General features: G+C 30.0%; 3 protein-coding genes across 7 annotated transcripts; all 3 read left to right on the plus strand.

The window, feature by feature from the left end:
• The first annotated feature begins 4,780 nt into the window (after nt 1-4,780).
• LOC141530268 (NF-kappa-B inhibitor cactus-like) lies at nt 4,781-9,238 on the plus strand. The gene is made up of 3 exons (XM_074247307.1): nt 4,781-5,660; nt 5,745-6,100; nt 8,718-9,238. The coding sequence occupies exons 1-3, from the start codon at nt 5,206-5,208 to the stop codon at nt 9,110-9,112; spliced, it is 1,206 nt and encodes a 401-aa protein (XP_074103408.1). The 5' UTR covers nt 4,781-5,205; the 3' UTR covers nt 9,113-9,238.
• A 2,497-nt stretch (nt 9,239-11,735) lies between these two features.
• On the plus strand, nt 11,736-14,255 carry Stip1 (Stress-induced phosphoprotein 1). The gene is made up of 3 exons (XM_074247302.1): nt 11,736-11,893; nt 12,160-13,697; nt 13,773-14,255. Exons 1-3 carry the CDS (start codon nt 11,885-11,887, stop codon nt 13,843-13,845), a joined length of 1,620 nt encoding a protein of 539 aa, XP_074103403.1. The 5' UTR covers nt 11,736-11,884; the 3' UTR covers nt 13,846-14,255.
• A 142-nt stretch (nt 14,256-14,397) lies between these two features.
• On the plus strand, nt 14,398-22,609 carry LOC141530260 (ral GTPase-activating protein subunit beta). Of its 5 annotated transcripts, XM_074247287.1 has the most exons (18): nt 14,398-14,852; nt 15,077-15,497; nt 15,645-15,671; nt 15,812-16,026; nt 16,605-17,049; nt 17,235-17,426; nt 17,534-17,635; nt 17,706-17,846; nt 17,912-18,369; nt 18,437-18,587; nt 18,905-19,012; nt 19,313-19,414; nt 19,590-19,730; nt 19,805-19,819; nt 19,882-20,216; nt 20,276-21,665; nt 21,737-21,986; nt 22,398-22,609. In XM_074247287.1, the coding sequence occupies exons 1-18, from the start codon at nt 14,817-14,819 to the stop codon at nt 22,513-22,515; spliced, it is 4,647 nt and encodes a 1,548-aa protein (XP_074103388.1). In that variant the 5' UTR covers nt 14,398-14,816; the 3' UTR covers nt 22,516-22,609. The 5 variants fall into 5 exon arrangements, with proteins under 5 accessions (XP_074103388.1, XP_074103389.1, XP_074103392.1 ...); XM_074247288.1 differs by lacking the exon at nt 19,805-19,819; XM_074247291.1 differs by lacking the exon at nt 19,313-19,414.
• The last annotated feature ends 173 nt before the right edge of the window (nt 22,610-22,782 follow it).

Raw genomic sequence — 22,782 nt, forward strand, 5'->3', positions numbered from 1 at the left:
CGCAATAAGAACAATTCATCGGTTATGTGGTCAGCAAAAATAACTTGCAGGTAAAATTCTTACCTAAATGTTATTGTAGGTAAGAATTTATGTTGGAATTTGATAAAATCTATTTTTAGCTGAACTCAACATCATACACACGAAGAATTCTACCAATTTATCGATAAAATCGTGAAAATTTATCGATAATATTAATTGGATTCTTAGATACATTGAAAATTCAAAAGCAGGTTTTTTAATTTCAATAAATTTCATGTACAAATGTGTATACATATATTAATTGCGTAAAACTTAGAATTTTTTTTTTTTTTTTTTTTTTTAATTAAAAAAAAAACTTTAATGATAATTCAAAACGAAGCTTGTACAAAATACAAAATGATTATTAATTAAGTTATAGTTTTATTTATTTTCTGTTACAAAAAATTTTAAACGTCATACACTGAGGAAAAGAAAAAATACGACTGATGATGCTAATAATTTATCGAAATAAAATATTAAAATTTATTCAAATTTAAATCACCTAAAAATTAAGGCGTTTAACGTTTTAGTTAGTAAGTTTTTCAATTTGGGATAAAAATAAAATTATTATTGCCACTATATTTTTAAATATAAAATACATGAATATATTTTAGCATATCGAATAAAATATTGTCTTCCCGAGACGAAACAAAATCTTAATTTTGACTTGCTTTGATTCAATTGGCTGTAAGGTTATCATTTTGCTGATGATTTTACTTTAGATCTTGACTGGTCAGTTAATAAGTACTACGATTAAAAAAGTGATACCTAACTATTACAAAATAGTTATCAATAAATGGCCAATTCTTTGATTATTTATTTATTATTTTTTAATAAACATGAACATATCACAAATGATTCTATACAATATTTCTAATTTGACTTTCAATTTTTTTCTCTTTATAATTCACAAATTTTTATTAAAATTAATTTTATTTTGATTTAATTATGATTTTTTTTGTTTAAATAAATTGTTTAATTTTTTTTAAATAAAAATAGAAATTTCTTTTCGCTCCGTGCTGGATTGAAAAACTGACCTTTAAGTTATTAAATTTAGTGTTGAAAAATATTATATTAAAAATAAATTTTTTTCAGTGAAAAATAACAAACGCAACTGAAGAAAAACAAATGTATTAAGTTATTCTGGAATGAATGATAAGTTTTTAACAAGAACTGTGATAATGCGCTTTAATTACACTTACTCTCATTTATACAATATTCCATTAAGATTTTCAATTAAATCTTTACGTTGAATCACAGTTTTTTTTTATACGCAAGTACTAATAAAGGAAAAGATTGTTTATTTTTATTGTTCCAAGTCTTCTTATTAATTGTAAAAAATTCTAAAGTCAAGGCTATATATGTATATTGTTTAATTAAAAAAAAAAAAATCTTTGTAAATAATATCGAATAAGTGGTAAACTAAAAATCTGTAATTTAAAAAGAAACAATGAATAATGAATAAAATGTGTAAAATTACGACTAAAAGTTCTGAATAGTAGGAAAACTTAAAAATAAAGACAATATTTGTAAAGTTTAAATCGTATATGTAAATATACAAGTAAGGAAAAAAAAATTTTTACGCTCCATATGGCAGCTAGGGACATAAACTTTAAATAACACGTGAGCCGGATTCAAGTATATTTTCCGACATCGTCTGTGCCTAGTCTAAGTGCTTTACTAGTCCCTCATAGATTGTGTACACTCCGGCTTTATTAGATTCCTCGGGCAGATGCTGGTGGCACCAATAGAACAATGGATGGTCCTGGTGGTATATTTTGCAAAATACCGTAAAACTGTATGGGGATATCCCAGACTGGAGTGGGAGTTCAGGCCAGAAAAATACTATATACCAGTTTTACTTCTAAGGGTAGTTGGTATAGTTTATTCGAGAGAACCGAACGTTTATTTCATCATAGAACTAGTGAGGTGCTGGTCGCATGTTAAGTAGTAGCTTCTGTGAATCTGAAACTTAAAGTTATTCATCGTGCGTTTTAGTCAAACGGTATCTTATAATTCTGAAGTTATATATTTTTAAACATTATTTATAAAAAATATTTTAACAAGTGCTCTGTTTTGTGCCAATCTGTAATTGGTAAGTGTGATTAGATAAAATTTATATATAAAGTGTAGATATATTTAATTTTAACTACTGGTAATTCTATTTTGTTGAAAATTGATATACTTTTACTGATTACAGCGTTAAATATAATTTAAAAATTTTTATTTCTAACTGATATGTGTGTAATGTCCGGGAATTTTTATTATTTTATCTAAAATTCAATTAGATAATTTAATGTCACATGACGTGACAAAAATTTTAAAAATAAAATTTTTGTAACTTTTAATTGATCAATTGTCAGTCAATAAAAATAAATCGCTAATTGTTTATATATATATATATATATATATATATATATATATATATATATATATATATATATATATATATATATATATATATATATATTTCGAAATTGCTCAATCACTGGTGTTAAATTCGACAAAACATAAAACCGAAATAAAACTATATATATTTTTTCATCTTATAACAATTGGTATTTCATTTATAAATAAAACTTATCGTTATTGGAATTCTCGATACAATTTTTAATATATAGTGCGTCAGAATAACTAACATACCATAGATAAAATAAATATTTTATAAGTGTGTGTCACGGTAACGTTTAATCAGTTGTCTAAATTCAAAATTTTTTAGTTCATACAATCATTTTAAATTTAACATCATATCACACAAGTTGTGTTTCCCCCGGCGTTAAACAATATTTTATTTACCGACGATATCTTAATTCAGGATTTTCCCGACATAATCATTATTTCCTTCATTCGTTTTCATTCTATATAAAATCATTCCTATATATAACAGTATAAATATAAATTACTATTTAAAGAGGAAAGTTTAAACAACTAATAACTTACTCCGTCAGTTTTTTTTTCAATGATCAATCGTAATCGGTCTACTTAGTAGACCTACGCACGCTCTTATCGTTATCATACAATTTTTAAATTAAACGTGCAAAAAGTTTTCTCGTATCAATTATTATCATTATCAAATTAATTATTTACTCATAATTTTTTCATAATCTGAAACAAATATCAAAATGTAACAATAATCAAAGGTGGGAATTTACCGAAATTTGGTCAGGGAAAATTTTCATTACTTTATTACAAGATGTACTTAGGTAACTGATTGTAAGGATTATCGTTCCATATGGCATCCCTTTAAGTTAAAATAAACTTTGGGAAAAAGTTACAGTACGGGGAAACCCATACTTACCCTCATGTAATAACTCAGACCAGGAAAATAGTATTAAATAATTCTTCTACCAACCACTTTTAGCGCTCAAGTACTTTACAAATACCATGTGCTCTCAAGAGCTTATACCTGAAAAATACCTAATTATATGTTTACGTTTAATTCTTACATTCAAATGCTATGTATAATTACATAATCTTCAAAATACCAGACGTCTTAATAATGGAAAATTCCAATTTAAATTCAGTCTAACCAAAAAAAATTTCTAAGAAATTTAGAAAAACTATTTTTTATAATTCGTATTTTTTTTACTACAATTCCTTTTAATTATTAATATTAGATTTTTTTATACAATAAAAAAATTGTTTAGTCATTATTTTTTGTATTTTTTACGGAACATACAAAAATTTTTGAATTATAAATAAATAAATAAAATTCATAAAAAAAAAAAACTTAAAAATTTGAATAGTTTTATAAATTTAAATGTTAACTTTCTTTTTTATTATCCTAATATTGATGTAAATTATAAAAAAAAAAATTAATATTAATGAAAAATGATCGAATTCCATTTATAAAAAAAAAAATATTCTAATTAATCTAAATTTTTTTATAAGAACTTATTTGATAAAAAAAAATTATTTAAAAATGTATATGACATTAAAGTTAGCAGCCACGTGATAATTTTTTAATCTTATCTAACAAATAAATCTTTTCTGTAAAACGATTTTTAAAAAATTGCATTTATAATTTTTAAAAATTTCTAAAAGTCAATTTTTTTTCTTATTTATTTTTGCCACAATTTATTTGTTAAAAAATTATGAAAATAAAGTTAGCCGAAATCTAAGAGGGTTTTTTTATTGAAAAATTATCCTCTTCTAAAAAGTTGATGGCCGGATGTCGTATCGTTTTACGTCACTTCTGTGACTATTTTATTCAGTTGTTGATTTGTCGACTGAGATAGTGGCGGGATTTTTAAAAGAATGAAGACGAGCGAAGCGAGCGTGTTAAGTCTAGTAAAAGAAAAAATTTCACCTATAGAAAATTTTAAAAATTATTAAAAATTAAAAACGTCGGCTAAATTTATTATTATTAAAAAATTCTAAAAATTAATAAATATCTGCTAAATTAATTCTCATAAATGTGTGCATTATAAAATATTTTTTTAAACAAATGGACGTCTTCTATTTTAAGTAACATATAATTAGTTGATTTTCCAATCGATAAGACAATGACTTACTATACTCGTGATATTGCTTTACACTTTAATAGAGAGGTATTACCTCATTTGTATAAATGTCCTATTTTGTACTAAGTTGGTGAAGTTAATAAGTTTCAGTACGGTTACAATCAAATCTAACAATCGGTCTTGGAGGCCAAATCGGGTTTTTCCCTTCGTTTACCAGTAGTTATAACTCCGGCCACCGGCGGCGCTGCTTTTCATAAGTTGGTCCTCCATTACAAGTTCACACGAGTGGATTTTCAAGCAGTCTGTTGTCGAACAGCACCAAGTTTGTTTCGTAGGCGTGGTTGTATAAAATTAAAGTGTGTTCTTCAATAGTGAAATTAAATTCAACATAATAATAATTATTACTGTTATTATTATTATCGCCGCTATATCCTTTTGATTAATAATAATTAATAATAAGCAAATAATACGAACTGAACGAACTAGAATTGCGAAACGCAAATGCTTCTCGCCTTTCTAGCCACCGTGGACTTTCATAAAAGCCATTGAATTTAGTGCGGTTATAAATTATATAAATAATATAATAATAATACGAATGAACAAACAGCTGATGTGCCAACGTCACTAGATTTTAATAAACAAACAATTTATAAATAACTTACCAGTAGTTAAAAAAGTGATTGAGCATTTTTAACATTTTAATATATTATAAAAATTATTTACAATGTGGAAACAGCAATCAGAAGCAAAGCAATCAACAGACAAGCATGTTACAGATATCGAGAAAAAAAGAGCTGATCAGGACTCGGGGACCATTGACTCGGGTTTCATATCGTCAGCTAATTTAATTTTGAGTTCCACGGATTTCAGCAGCGAAAATTTGTCGTTTTACATCGACGAAGGACAAGAAGCTGTGGACGCTCCATTTTTAAAGAGCGAAACTGCCGTCAAAGATCCCACTGCTGTTGATAGTGGACTTGACCTTAGTATCTGTGAGAGTTTGAGTATGAATTTGCAACAAGTGTCACTAAATCCTCTGCAAGGGAAAAATCAGGCGCAATCAGAGCCTGCACTTCAGCCCATTAGCGACAAAGAAGATGAAAACGTTAAGGAAAAATCACTTCCCTTGGAAATGGAAAAATGGAAGATATTCTATGGACAGAACAGCGATGGTGATACGTAAGTTTCATAATTTTTAATTATATATTTAATTAGTATATATTTAAAAAATTGGAAATTAAAATTTTTTATTAATTATTTTAGACAATTACACGTAGCAATAATTTTCGGATGCTTTGAAGAGGCTGCCTGGAAGTTGATTGAAATGGTGCCTCACCCTTGCCTTTTAGACATCCAAAATGTCTATAGACAAAGTCCGTTACACTTGTCCGTGCTGACAAACCAAATGAGGATCACGCGGCGTCTCATACTTGGAGGTGCAAATCCAAGTATTCAAGATAGCGAAGGCAATACACCACTTCATTTAGCTTGCTCAATAGGAGATTTATCTTCAGCTTACGCGTTGACCGAGCCTCTCTCAAACTTTGAGCGTTCATACCTGGGTCCTCACTGTCGTATTCCCGCTTTACCACAAGATTTAGAACAACGAAATTTTAAAGGTACGTCGAGTTCTTATTTCTTTCCAAACTTCTAAAATTTTTAAGTTTCTATTATTGAGAACTATAAACTTTCTATTTAAGTAATTTTTGTTTTTCTCTCATCTTTCTACCTGGTTTAAATTTTTTCCGGAATTAAATTTCGTTAAAAATAATTACACAGAGCAAAAAGCGTGTAATAATTTAATTATTTTTGAGGAAATAATTTTATAGAAGAATTTTTTTTTATTTTTTTATAAATCCTACTCACACAAGTGAAAAGAATAATGTATAAATTTAAGTGTCGGAAATCCCGACTATACGATGCCTAACGGAATGATGAAATCCACAGCAGTTATATTTTTGATCTTCCACGTGTCTTACGGTTATTCATTTAATACTTATAAATTTCGTCATTGCAACAATTATCCTCATCATCATTATTATTACATCTATTGACAATTTTTAGTGTTAAAACAATACGCAATTTTGAGATATAAAAAAGTAATTATCGATTAGTTTCAATATATTTTCACCGAATAACACGGCAGTTGCTCGATAAATATTCGTTATCTATTAGTTTAATGTCTTAACACCCTTTTAATATTAACATTACAGTGAGTGTGTGTCTGGTGGTTTATAATATAATAGCCTGGCTTATCATATTTGCAACCTTCGGACCACGGAATTCCCACATTGCGTCACTTTGAATAATAATCGAGTTAATTATTTACCAAGAAATCGAGTTTTATAACGTTTGTCGTACTTAGTATCAAACAATACGCACATTGTCACAATAAATAATATCAAAAATATTTATGGTAATGAAAACTCGATGTCAAGATCAAATTTATGCCATAATATAGATATATATTGCATCTAACAGCAGCGCAATGGCTCTCCAATCAGCTTAGCAAAGCCAATGCCAATGTCCGGCCTCGATTTCACTTACTCTTGCACTCATTATATTTGTTAACGTCTATTTACCCTCTCACTAGACTGCTACTCGGTTCCACTTTAAATGCCAAGGACCCACTCATCAGTTCCGTGTTCTTTTAATTCCTCGTATTATTACGTTTTTTTCTTAAAATTTTATCTCCAGTTGATTGGAGTGACAAATTGTCTTAAAAATCTAGATAACTCTTTAAATAAAATTCGTCATAACAAAAACACTTGTTTTTAATCAGTAACGGATGATTATTTTTTATCTTTTTAAATTCAAAACGAATTATATTATTTAAAACGTTATGTTGCAATTTCATTATTGATATCATTGTGATTGTTTAAATATTTGCTAGCTTATAAATTGTTTATTTAATAAGTGAAATGAAGAGAAAGAGGATACACGTATGTGGGGCTTGGGGAAATACGTGATACACAATTTCTGATGAGGAATTTCGCTCGACAGAGGCTCTTTCGGGTTTCCCCCGGTTAAACGAGCGAGACTTAATGCTGTCATAAAAAATTCCACCATTAAACTTTTCAATTTTTTTTTTTTTTTTTTTTTAATATTGTCTTTCGGTTTATTTTTATAATAATCGTTTTTTTTTATTTAACAAAAAAAAAAAAAAAAAAAAAGAAATAAAAAAGATTTGGTTTTTTTTTTTTTTTTTTTTTTTTTTTTTTTCGAGTATTTAAAACTTTCAATTTTATAAATTTCAGCGCAAATAATAAAAATACTTCATGAGCAATAAAGTAGCGGTTAATAAAAATAACTTATAATTTACGATAGCAAAATTAATCGCGAACAGAGAAGTAAGTCGTCTGGGTCTGGGAAGTTACATCACGCGACGATGAGACAGGCCAGATGTTTTAGACGTTTTAAAATACCTGTAGGGTTATTTGCGCCCGCGCTCGTCGGCATTCTCGACTTGGGAAAGCCCCAGCACTAGCGTAGAAGTCGGTGGATCATACTCGAGTATGCTGTACTATCTCTTCCTACTCGCTTTCCAAATTTAGCATTCTCACATTGTATTGTTGTAAATAAAACTTTCTCAACGGTATTAGCATACTCAGAAAAATGTTATACGGACTATAAATAATTCGTAATGTAAATTTTTCGATTAAAAATTTAAGCGCCGTTGTAGTGAACACAAACATTCTGATAATTTATTTTAGTATAAACTTTGATCCTAGCGGACCTAGTTTGGGAAGCTTGGAATACTAGCCAGTCCTCCGACAATGAATCACCATGTCTTCCTAGTTCTATCTATAAACCACCTTAACGATGCGGCTGAACTATTTTTAAGAAAATAAGCGCTAGAAAAAAATACCTAGCGGTTTAAAATTATACTTTTATGTAAATACTCGATGCAATGATGATCATAATGATGATGATAATGATAACCAAGCACTTAATGTCTGCGAAAATAAATAAGCGAATTAATAAAATTTTTCGGGATGAAAATAATCGTCTGTGCTGACGATAGTGAGTTTAAAAAAATATTGGACGTTCGCCATGAAACGTAAGAGTCGCGATATTTTTTCGTAAGAATATGAATGGGTATAGAAATAACTTCTCAACAGACGCCACCAGACACTCATTTAAAGTTATTAGTTTTATTTATTCATCACAGAAATACCTAACTGTGGTACTTATGCGTACTTATTTAACTAAATTTATTTATATTTTATTTTTTAGGACAAATGTGCATCCATATTGCCGCTAAAAAGGATCAAGTAGACATTATGCGATTGTTATTAAGGCTGGGAGCCAATCTTGAAGCAAGAGAAGGATTGGGAGGCAAAACAGCACTTCATATTGCCATTGAATCCAACTGCATGTCGGTCTTAAATTTTATACTGGAAGAATGCAGACCTTGTTTCGACACTCGAAACTACGCTGGAATAACCGCTTATCAACTAGCAGCGTGTATTAATAAGCAGCTGGCGAATAGACTGGTACAATTCGGTGCCGATCCCAAGTATAAAGATGAGTCTGACTCAGATTTGAGTGATGAATCGGAAGATGATGAAGAAATATATGTTACTGAATTTCCAAGGCATAGACATCAAGATTATGGACTCACTGTATAAAAAAAAAAAAATATTTAAGTTAGGACAAAATTATTAATTTTCTGTTAAAGCTAAAAGAAGAATTTACATTATTGTAAATTGATAATTGATCCGATGACATTTAGTATTTTTGAGTATTTGATATAATTTTGATTTAAGACCAGAACTATCATCTCTGGCGTCAGAGTTTATTGCAAATATCACTGTATTTATAAACTAAACATAATATTAAAATTAATTTTTTGATATTGCGCTCTTTCTTGTTTACGTTTTTATTTTACAGTGATAATAAATAAATAAATAAATAAATAATATATATATATATATATATATATATATATATATATATATATATATATATATATATATATATATATATATTTTTTTTTTTTTTAAACTTATAATTGAGGATAAAAGCATTAATTATTATAAATAGCAATCGCTTATTGATTTGTTATAAATATATTAATTACTGTGATTGAAAAAACACTTAATCATTTTTTTCTTAATACTTGATTCTAATGTTCTTTATGTAATTCTTAAGATATTTCATTTATTTTATACTTTCATCAATTGGATAATTCTATTTATCATAAACTTCAGTAATTGGAAACATTAAATAACATTTATATTTTCTAAAAATGTGCTTCACTGGTGAAGATTTTGTTATTTAATGCTTTTATCCTGTAATTCATGTAATAAAAAAAAATTAAATGAACAAATGATCAAAATTATTTTAATCCATTGCTGTGCCGATACGAACTGATAAATAACATGAAAAATTGTAAAAATATTTAATTAGCTATTTAATGACATTTTTTATAAAATTTGTTATTAAAAACAAATTTTTCCTCTGTAAATAATTCCCCATTAGACAAAATAATGTTAATATTAATTAATGTACTTTAATATAACAATAATTATTCTATTTTAATAATAAAAAATTGAAAATAATTTTGTCTTTAAAAATTTATTCGCTAAATATAGTAATGCAATATATAAAGTTCTATTCACATTTTATTACGCAAACTTTTAATTATACCCACCAAACTAAAGCTATAAAATTTTATTGATAAGATATTTATTATCAATAGTTGGTTTTTTCCGTTTCATTTATTTTTATTCCTATTAGTCGAATTTAAAATTATTATTTATCTATCGATTCATTCACAAAATAACTAAAATATTCACAGTATCGTAATTATAAAATGAATTAAAAATGTGGAGCAAAGACCTGAAGTAGTATTTAAAGCAAAATGCGTAATGGTCTTGGTATTTTGGGAAGTTAATACGACTTATTCCTTTTTGGGTGAGTTTGGTCTACGAGCAATCATCACACATGTGAGTTTTGAATTATATTTGGATGCTCAGACACTCGTCCCTACTCTTCTTTGGATGTCTAGCGTGGTCAGTAGTGTAGTGACTACTCTTACACACTCATCTTCATTATATAAATACATCATCTTCACTATTACTTTTTTTTCCTTAAAAGTCATAAGCGAATCATCTTAATTAATTATCAGCAATGAGCCGTGATGAATTATTGCAATGTTCATCATAATTGCTCTCATCGATGACTCACAAATAAAATAATATAATTATTTTTGAGTAATACTCAATCTCTAGTTTTTTTTTTTTATTATTGGGTGGCTGATATTTCGCAAGGATATAATAACCCAAAATGTATAAAGAAATACCCATAATAATAAATAAAAGACTAGAAGTTATAGGACGGTATAAAGTTTCCTGCAGAAAAATACAAATATAATACAATAGCAAACAGAATAATATATATTATATACACATTTGTAAAACTAACTGAAAACTTTGAAAAAAATTTCCCTTTTCAGGAAACATAATAGGATATTTACGATTGTCTGTCGTTAAACTATTATCTCTATGGAAAATCCAGATAATAAACTTTAAGATTTTAAGTACTGACTACTATATTTTTTCCAGGTACAAATTTCTGGCCCTCATTTGTCGAGGGCTAAGTAAACCTCTTTAAATTTATCTGCTTATCGAGGTGTGTATATCTTGTTTTTGGTACCTGGAAAATAAATTCAAGTACTTGTGTATGAATAATAACAATAATATGTGATATTTAAAATTTTTAAATAACTAGAAATTTGAATAGCGCGCCTTAATTTTAACCAATAAGGAATCAGGTCCCATTTTTTTGCGAGTTTCGACTATTGACTAACTTCATACTCTCATGTAAATTGTGTGATTACATACTTACCTCCAGATAGTACAGTTCTCTTCATTTTACATTGATGGTAAAGTAAATTCAAATCTTCTCGATATTAAAAAAAATATGTCAGTAGTCATTTAAAGTAAATAAATAAATTATTACAAAATAAAATTTTTCTTTAATAAATTAAGAAAAAAATTATCCAGCATAAATATGTATTTTTAATAAATTTATAAATCTTGTAAAAAAAAGACTATTTTTTAAACTTAATTAATTGACTAAATAAACAATTCTATTTTTAGATAATTAAAAAAAAAAATATATATCTATCAATATAATCAATTGACATCAATAAATTTTATTTGTAATTGTTTGTAATCACGTTTAAAAATAATTTTTCTAGAAAGTACCAGAAAGAATTCATAAATAGTTGACAACTATAGGAGGCGCTAGTTTGAATGCTTCTAGAGCATTCTAAAATCTCCAATGTTAACCACCATACGAATGAATTGCGACAAAGCATCACGATAGCACGAACAAGTTAGATTAAATTCCGATAAATACAGCATTTTTGATTATTTCATCTCACTCCAGTGATCATGGATCAGGTAAGAAAAATCACCAAATTAAATTACACTTAAATAATTATAAATTTACTATATTTAATATTTTTAATCGTGAAATTAAATGCCGACAATAACGTACACATTTGCTTCGTTTGTGTCTTACATTTTGTTTTTATTTCATCACCTCTATCATGTAAATTTATGTGAATAATTATATTATCAAGTCTGCTGGTATAATCTTTCACGTTTTTTTAAATTTCTTAACCTTAAAAAAGTAACGTAAAATTAATTGTTGAAATAATTTTTAGGTATCAGCGTTAAAGGACAAAGGAAACGCGGCTTTACAAGAAGGCAAATACGAGAATGCAATAAAATTTTACACAGAAGCCATCGCCTTGGACGGTAAAAATCATGTTTTATACAGCAATAGATCAGCTGCTCATGCCAAATCTGGTAATTACGAGAAGGCTCTCGAAGATGCGGAGAAAACAGTATCATTGAAGAGTGACTGGGCGAAAGGATACTCTAGAAAAGGTAGTGCACTCGCGTATCTTGGTCGTCTGAATGAATCAATAGCAGCTTATGAAACTGGTCTTCAGTTGGACCCCACCAATATTCAGATAAGAGAAAGTTTGGAGGAATTAAAAGCTCAAAAAGCATCAATGACTGCTAATCCATTTGCTTCTCCAGATTTATTCGTTAAATTGCGCAACGACCCGCGAACGAAGGAATTTTTGAATGACCCAGAATACTTGAAGCTGCTGAATGAACTCCAAACAAATACACGGTCTTTAGGGACTAAGCTGCATGATCCTCGTGTCCTCACTACATTGAGTGTTTTGTTAGATTTCAATGTCATGGGTGAAGATGAAGGGATGGAAGTCGATCCACCTAAACCTGAAGAACCTAAACCAGCTCCTAAACCACAGCCAAAAGAAGACCCTAGTATACCTCCGGAAAAAAGAGAAGCCATAGCAGAGAAGCAAAAAGGCAACGATGCTTACAAGAAAAAAGACTTTGAAACAGCACTCAGTCATTATAATAAAGCGGTTGATCTAGATCCTACTGACATAACTTACTTGTTAAATATCGCGGCTGTTTACTTTGAACAAAAGGAGTATCAGAAATGTATCGAGCAGTGTGAAAAAGCCATTGACATTGGTCGAGAAAACCGCGCAGACTTCAAATTGATCGCCAAAGCATTCACAAGAATCGGACATTCCTATGAAAAAATGAGCAACTGGAAGCAGGCTAAAGTTTACTACGAAAAGTCCATGTCAGAGCACCGAACACCTGAAATTAAAACTATTTTGTCGAAATTGGAACAAAAGATAAAAGAAGAAGAGAGAAAAGCTTATATTAATCCAGTAAAAGCTGAAGAAGAAAAAGAACTAGGTAATCAGAAATTCAAAGATGGTGATTATGCAGCAGCTGTAAAACACTATTCAGAAGCTATTTTACGTAATCCGGATGACGCTAAGTACTACAGCAATCGTGCAGCATGTTATACAAAACTTGGAGCCTTTGACTTAGGTCTTAAAGATTGCGAGAAATGTGTTGAATTAGATCCTAAATTTGTCAAAGGATGGGTAAGGAAAGGAAAAATCCTTCAAGGTATGCAGCAACACAGAAAAGCTGTCAAAGCTTACCAAACTGCACTTTCATTAGACCCATACAACGCTGAAGCTTCCGAAGGATACCGCAGTTGTTCAGTTTACTTTGATTCAAACCCTGAAGAAGTTAGAAAGCGAGCTATGGCTGATCCAGAAGTTCAGAACATCTTGAGAGATCCAGCCATGCGATTAATTTTGGAACAAATGCAAAATGATCCAAAGGCTTTGCAAGAGTAAGTTTATTACAAGTTTTCTCCACAATTTATTCATTAAAATGTTTGACTAATTTTCTTTTTAATTATTTTCAGTCATTTAAAGAACCCCGCAATCGCTGAGAAGCTGCAGAAACTGCTGGAGTCTGGACTGGTCGCTATTCATTAATTGAAGAGGACCTAATTAACTTGGTTGGAGATTGAACGTCAAAGAATGCCTATATATAAATATAAGCTTAGATAAAATCAATCGCAAAAAAGTTAATTATAAGTTTGAAAGGACAAAAAATTCTCTCAGCTTTCATTCTATTAATTTGTATTTTAAAAGAGAAAACAATATACATAAAACATATGTTATACGGTTTTTAATAATAATCATTATAATGGCATTGCAAATCATCCTACAGTGCCTCAAATTATAAAATAACACCAAACCGCAGCCATTGATAATCATATGTAAATTATTCATCGACCAAATTGTAATCTCGCTTTGCACTTACAAGTTGACTGATTTTTTATTTAGGGCATTCGTGACGACTATGTTGCTATTGTTAATGTTTTTTTTTTTTTTTTTTTCTACACCTCTGTTTCATAATATCATTTATAAAATGTAATAAGCAATGACAAATGATGTAAAATTCAAAATCCGTAATTAAACTAAAATTAATTGAATAATTAATTGTTCTGTGACATTTAATTTAGCTGTCACTTGATAATTTTTTAATTTTCTTGAACAAAAAAAATTTGTTTTAAAAAAATTGAATTTTTTATTTTATTAAATTTATACAAGTTCATTTTTTAAATTATTTTTTTTTTTGCCATCATTTATATATTAAGAATAATTTAAAAAATTATGGCGATTTTCGTTAAAAAAGTGACAACTAAATTTAATGTCATAATTGTACCTACTGTTTTTTATTTTTTATTGTCAAGGCGAGTTGTAATTTAATTAAATATTATGAATGTAAAAGCAATAATAATTGTAAGTTAAAAAATTAAACATCAGTCGATAATAAAATTTTCAACGTGTAACAGCTGACCGCGTACCAGTCCTTATTTGACAGTTAGGCACGCTGGTCATTTAACCAGACGTCAAATTTTATCTTCCTTGATAAATGTTCCACTAGCTCATGATTATCTATGAATTTAGGCGTATTCAATAGAGTTAATCTCAAGGTAATTATTTATTAATAAAAAATTTTTGACACAACAATGGTAATTTAAGTCATTTAAGAATTATAACCTCATTAATTTTCATCACCAACAATAATCAATAAATAATTATATACAATTGACTTCAATTGTTTGTATTGTAGTAATAATTAATTAAAAATAAAACCCCAACAACAATCTGTAATTACTGGTGACAAAAAGTGTAATAAGTATAATTAAAATTGCAGGATTCCGGAGGAGGAATGTATTCAGAATGGGCATCATTGAGTGCATTGATACAAAGAGGCTCAGACGAAAGTCGAAGTGTTTTGGAAAAATTTTCCTCTGTAGCTGGACGTGAAGTAGCTCTTCCAGTTGTACGACAATTAGCATCTAACCTCGGAATTACCCAGGCCGCTGAACCGAGTCCATTGACAACAGACAAAGAAGTTCAGTGGTGCATGGAAGTGATATGTTTTGGACTGTCATTACCACTTGCTGAGCATGATACGGTTAGAGATTGTGTTAATGTTTATTGCGAGTGGCTGTCGGCGTTGTACGCTTCACCAAAAATCTCCGTACCAAAACCTATTGTTGAAGATCCTAATTTTTATGCGCGAAAAATGATCAGTCATTTTCACAATTTATTTGTCCCCAGAAAAGGTGAAGGTAAGAGCTTCGAATTATTGTTTTTTTTTAATACAATTAAAACACTTAAATATTTTTAATAATTAATAATATTGTAGCCAGTAGATGCACTGATTTTTCACAATAAATAATCCTTTAACACTCTATTATTCTTTTCCCTGCCAATAGTCTGGCCCTTTTTATATCAGGACTTAGGTAATTAAACCATCAAATTACCTGTAATTACTTACATGTTATTATCGCTTGTATATTGCTTTTATAATTGTCTAAGCTTTTAATTTGCTAATGAACAATAAATTTATCAAAAAATAGAAATTAATGTTTATATTTTTTAGGGGCTGATACAATAAATCGACAAGCGGTACTTTGTCACCGAGTATTGCGAACTCTTCAGCAAGTAGCGAGAAGTCCAGCTACTTTGGAAAGCGAAACCTGGGAAAGTTTGTTATTATTTTTAATTGGTATAAATGATGCGTTACTTGCACCACCTGCTGTAAGAGAAGATGCTGGAGAACAACTTTGCGAACGAGTTCTCGGTGTTTTACTTGAAGTATTTATTTTATTCAAAATATTACGACACTGATAGAAGGATTTGTTTATATTTAATAAGCTTTATCAACTTTTAATAAATGATTTTTTAACATCATAGGATTTAATAAATATTTATTCAAAATCAAAAGCAAAAAATAGCTATTTTCTTTTGACTTTATTTATAAAACTATAGCTTGAGTACATTATAATAATTTAATTCACTCAAAAAATTAACGTTTTTAGTATTTAAAAATATAAAAGATAATTATGAACTGTAATAGAATTCGGTATGTTACAATAAATGTTATTATAATTAATGCAAATAATTTAAAAATATGATTTTTGTGTATAAGCAATCTTAATATCATATGACATTGCAAGCGAAACAAATTCACTCCACAAAACATTTATTAACTATTAATAAATGTTCTTTCTTCCCAAATAAATATTTATTTAATGTTGAAAAAAAAATTGATTAAAATTTAACAAATTAAATAATTATCTTCAAATAAATTAAATTATTAATAGTTAATAAATCTGTCTATCAGTGGATAAATATCTTATATTTACAATCTTAATTTAATTTTTTTATTTCAGGTATGGCTGGTAGCGTGTGAAAAAAATTTTCCATCTCCTCCATTGTGGAGAACTCTTCGAGAGTCTTGTTTACGTTGGCGCCATCGTCTTGCTTTAATAGAGCAATGGAATCGCGTTTGTTTGGCTTTAACAGCAAAATTATTGACTATAATGTACGGTCCAATGTTTCCAGAGTTAAAAATAAGTGAAGAAGATGCACAAGTAGTGCCGCCGACAATGTCAGATGAGGCAGTAACGCAAGCATGGTACCGACTATTGCGTACTGTTGGCGACCCGGTCGATTTATGTAGACCAGCTGTAATATCACAGACACAAGCTTTCTTACAATATGCAATAGCAAGTCCCTTTGTTGTGGATCCTTGTCACCACCCATGTCTTCAAAGTTTACCGCAAATATTTTTAAAAGCAATAAAAGGGATTGCCGGACAAGTTGATGCGTTTCTTGGTAAGATTTTATTGTAGTAAACAATATGATAAAGCACCGTTGGTACCAATTTTTTTTTTTTTTTTTTTTTTTTTTTTTATCATCTCTTTGGGACAAATTCACTCGATTTATTATATCAAACTGAGTGCACAGCTGTCTAAATTCAGTACTGAGGTGGTGGTTGCATGTGGAAAATTTTTTTACAGGAATTTCGCAAGCCTGTTGCTGGGAAGAGTGCTGTGTGACTAGCAGTACACCAGGATCGAGTATACACGGAGTAGGAGGTGTTGGCATGGATAGGATTAGCAACAGAGATCAACCGCAGCCGTCGCCTACGCCTCCAACGCAACGGCGACTTGCCAAGAGTTTCAGCGTCACACCTTCTGCTGTCACTAAGGGTACCCAAGCTCTTGAACTTCTTTCATCACACATGCACATTCTTTCAATATACTTTTAATTAAATAGCAATCAACCGTGAAATAATAAATCGTTTTGTTTTAAACAGGCATACCCAAAGCATCTCTCATTGGTTTAACGAGCAGCAGACTTTCTAATTTGCCACCCACTATTGCTAATTCTGGACCATCTTCTACTTCAAGCACAGCGTGTACGTTAAGTTATTTATTTTTAATAAAATACATAGAGCAACGATAATAATAATAATAATAATATTTAAGCTGTCACATCTCTTGGTCATGATGTGAGACCTCCTTTGGCACCGGGACGACCTAAATGTAATAGCATTCTTCATTTATTTGGTGAATGGCTATTTGAATCCGCTTTTATCGGCACTGATGGATGGTCGCAAAATTTGCCACGTAAGATTTTAAAATAACTATAGTAATTAAGTGAATCAAAAATAATTTTTTTAAATTCAATACAGGCTCGAAACGTCCATCATCTGTATTAGTTGAAGGTCCAAGCTCACTACAAGAAACAATTACTGAAATCCCCTCGTCTTTAAGCATTGATCGGTATGAATCTGGTAGAGCGGAAGCTATGGGAGCTCTTTGTCGTATTTTCTGTGCAAAAAAAACTGGAGAAGAAATACTGCCGGTCTATTTGGCGCGATTTTATCAAGCCATGTACCAGGGTCTCAAAGTAAATGAGCCGCGGGAATGTGGTGAAACCCTTGCGAGTATTTTAATAAATTCTTCTGATCTTTTTCGACTGGACTTGGACGGAATTGAAATACTTGCTCCTACAGTTATAACTGCTCTTGAATTGGTATTACCTGACAAGGATTTAAAATTAAAGTCGACATCGGTATCGAAAATTGAATTGAGAAGATCATCTATTCAGTTATTGATATCAATGCTTGTTCTGCCGATTCATTATCAGGTTAGATATAATTATTTGCTAGCTGACTGGTTAGTTTATTTTAAAATAAATAATTTTTTTTGTTAAGAATCTTCCAATACGTGAGCTACCTACCCCCGGAAGTTTTAATCAGGATAAACCATTAATAACTTTTGGTCAACTAAAGCCTCGGCTAATGAATTTATTGATTAATGCTCTTCAAGTTGAGACTGATCCTCTAAATACGCACATGTTACTTGGTAAATATTTTTTTATATATATTTATTTAAACTAGCAACATGCAGTCAATATGCGACTGCCGAGACTTACGAATTTTGAATAATAAAACTTTCTCTTAATTATATAAATTATATAATTTTTGACACAGAACTACATTCAGGTGTACAAAACAAAATAAAAAATTAAATAAATTTTTTTTATCGCTAAATTCGAATCTATTCATAATTACTTCAAAAACTTATCATAATAAACAAACTATTTCAGAAAAGCATATATTGGATCTTAAACTAATTAATAATATAGATTATATTTTTTTTTAATAATAATTAAATTACAGGTGGATTATTGCTCAGCGTTCAAGACTCTGCAACAGTCGAAGAATTTGAACAATCAGTAGCTCAACATACATTAACAAATGAAACTCCAAAAAATTTGCTATCATCTGGTATGTTATTTGTTTTAGTGCGATAAAGAAACAAAGCGCTTTAATTTTGAATATTAATATATTTCATATCGCACTGACCATTACTAACTGCATTCGATTGAATTGTATAAATTAATACTTAATACCGGCACTCTTATAAATAATAGCATTGTTTAAATCATCACAACTAATTGTAAAATAGCCATTACAGCTTTTTTTTTAACAAAATTTTTATTTTTAATTATTTTTATAAATACATTTTTTTAAATTTACTTTGGTTGTGCCTTTGCCATTATGATTCATCATCACGCTGCTTGATAGTCAGCAGCGATTCAACAAGTCAGATAAGCATTTCAAGTGATCAACGATCGCTCAGTGAGACTTCTGACGGTGGTACTGTCCAAGAAGAAAGTCCGCCCTTTGGTAAATACAGAATGACAGCACTTTATTTTTTAATATTTTTTTTCATCTCAATTCAGTCAAGCGAAAATTGTTTATTTTTATTTTTTATACTATTTTGTATTTTTGTTTTTTAATTATTAACATTTTTAATTAAAAAAAAAAAAAAAAAAAAAAAATTATGCAAAATTTGTTACAGATTCAGCTCACGCTCTTTTTTTGAGAGCAACTTACTTAGTTTGTCATCGATTAATCTCATCGTGGAAAACAGATCTGAACATTTCTCTGGCCGCTCTGGAATTATTAGCAGGTTTAGCACGAACAAAAATACGTGAAACGGGTAATTAAAAATTTTATTAAAACTAATTAAGTAAAATATTATTTATTAATGAATTTTTTTGTATATTCATGCAGCTAGACCACTTACAGGTGTGATATTCTATTTCAAGAAAATCTATTTAATAAAATAATAAAAAATATTTTTATTTCAGATGCTTTAGAATGTAAAAGAGCCGTTAAATGGCTGTGTGACTACATAACTTATCAGTGCTGGCGACCGCCTCCAGCTCATTCAAAAGACTTACATTCCTCGATAGTCGCAGCTTTTGGTTGTTTAACAACCTGGCTAACGGCTCATCCACAATTACTTCAGGATAAAGACTGTCTTACAACTGTTTTTGAAGTCGTGGAGCTCGGAATATCAGGATCAAAAAGTATCGGCAAACCGGGGGAGCCAATTAAAATGAAAGATGAAAAAGAATTAAAACCAGCGTCTATGCGAGTACGAGATGCAGCAGATGCTCTTCTGACAGTGATTCTCGAACAGGTAATACATATAATTAATTAATTATTAAAAATAAATATGCAACTTAAAATATCTTTTAGGTTGGTTACTTTCCTAGTCCGTGTGGTGCTCAATCACTTTCATCACTTATAGACGAAGTAATTTTAATTCAAAAATGTAAAAATAAAACTAGTGAGCGAAATGGTCGCCAAGCTGCGCTTGAACGTTTCCGATATTTTGTCGCCGAAAATGCTACAATGCTAGCACTTCTAGAAGAGCCACTGGCACATCAAACAGAGCCTCATCCAACAGTTACTGTTTTAATACGCGGTCCGTTTGGCAGACATGCATGGACAATGCAGCTTCGCCATTTACCAAGACATAAATCAGGCATTCGTAGTATTAATTCTAAACCAGGAAGACCATTGCCTTTATCAGATCCGGTACCTCGGCCAGAGTATAAACCGAAATTCTTCCCAGACAATATTGATCGAATCCCTCACTGTAAAATAGATGAATCAATACCAACTCTTGAAGCTGTTATGAATGAAACTGAAGAACTCAAGCATCAACATCAGTTATTTGCTCAATTGTTGGAGCGACAAATAGAACTTGAAAAACGCCTAAATGAAGAACTCAAATCAAAAAAGAATGACAATTTCCAAGAGTGCGTGCCTCCGGAAAACTGTCAAGAGTTTCAGACAGCAAGATTATTTTTGAGCCACTTTGGCTTTTTAAATTTTGAATCAGATGCTAACGATGAAAATGGTACTGGTGGGCTAATTGCCCTAGACCAAAAAATTCCTGGCTTTTGCACGGATCTTGAGAATCTCGACCATATAAGTCCGAGAACATGCGACACAGTTCATATATTTTACGTCAAAGCTGGCCAAAAAAGTCCATCAGAAATTCTAACAAACGTCCAACATCACAATGATGTATCTCCGCACTTTCTTGAATTGTTGAGCTCCCTCGGTTGGCCTGTAAACGTAGCCACCCATGCGGGGTGGACTGGTCACGTCTCCACGTCTTGGCGAGTCGCTGCGCAGCCTAGTAATCCAAGTGCGTTAAGTTCTGATCACGGTGGGGCAATTTTTAATGGTGAGACCCATGTTTTGTATTGGGCAGACGTGAGTTCAGAGATCGCATTCGTCGTGCCTACTGGGTCAGGCTTAACTCAAGTGCCGGATAATTTAGATGAAGTTAGCTATAATAGTGATACAAGTGCCGGACAGCCATGGTATGAACGAAGTGTAAGTGAAGTTAGTACTCGAGTTGGGCCTTCTCAGCCCAGTGGACCCAGAACAATGTCCTTGGATTTGGAAAAACAGCCTTCTAGTTTAACTGGCTCTGGTCCATCAAGTGTTTCGAGTAATCAGGAGCCTACAAGAACGAGGCGAATAGCCAAACACTCTCTTCCTCGTCAAACGGACACTAGAATTATGATCGTCTGGCTTGAAAGTTTAGAAGACTATGTTAATTTTCCTATTGGTATGTATTTAATTTATTAAATAAAGTTATTATGTTGAATTAATTAATTAATTATTTATAAATAATTTCAGCTGAACTTTTACCTTACACTCACACCGGGTTGGAGTCATTCAGAGTTTTACAGCCTTCGGACGTCCATGTTATATTTCTTCATGCTTTAGGAAACGGATTATTGAGAGTTAAGTTACAAGGGCCAGTATCGAGAATAAATTTAGCAACTCCGTTGGTTGATGGCATGGTAATTTCACGAAGAGTACTAGGAACACTAGTTCGACAAACAGCTTTAAATATGGGACGAAGAAAAAGACTCGAGAATGATAGGTAAAATTATTTTATTTATTTTTATACCAAGAGCCAGTTTTTCAATTCAGAATAAAATTTTATTCAATGATAAAATAAAATAGGGCCATCTTAGGACCATTTTTGGCCACTTGACATTTTAGTGAATTTGTAAAAAATTTAACTATTCAAGTAGAATTTTTATAGAATTTATTAATTAATAAATCTGTACGAATTGAATTTATAAAGTCTTGCGCTTATAGAAATATTTATACAATAATTCGAAAATAAAGTGGCCAAAAAAGGTACACTGACCACAAACGGTACTCCTACTCTATATCTATATATTTCATATATATGAATATACTGACAATAATAATATTTTTATCCTGAATTGAAAAACTAAAGTAATGATTATTAAACAAATAAACAATTGAAAATCTATTTTTGCAGTTATCACCCGCCACACGTGCGTCGACGATTAAAGATTCAAGACATAGTACAAAAGTATAAAAGAGATTTATCACGACCAGAGTTACTCACTCTTTTATTCAATGAGACATCATCATAGATCAAAAAAAAAAAAAATAACTATAAATATATAAATATATAAATACTATAATATAATCAATTAAAATATTTTTCAATTATTTTTACGTATAATACTGTACTAAAAGCTTTAAAATAATTTAAATCAAATTAAAAAAAAATTCTTTGTCACTGATGCAACCTCACATATTTTTTTTTTCAACTTATTAATTTATAAGATACTGATAAAAGATAATTTAATAGTAGCGTTAAGCTGGAATTTCTACACGTTGAAGATATAAAAAGCTTA

This window comes from Cotesia typhae, unplaced genomic scaffold (assembly GCF_013202065.1).
Source record: "Cotesia typhae breed Kobodo isofemale line unplaced genomic scaffold, CoteBio_Ctyphae contig_48, whole genome shotgun sequence".
Taxonomy (NCBI): Eukaryota; Metazoa; Arthropoda; class Insecta; order Hymenoptera; family Braconidae; genus Cotesia; species Cotesia typhae.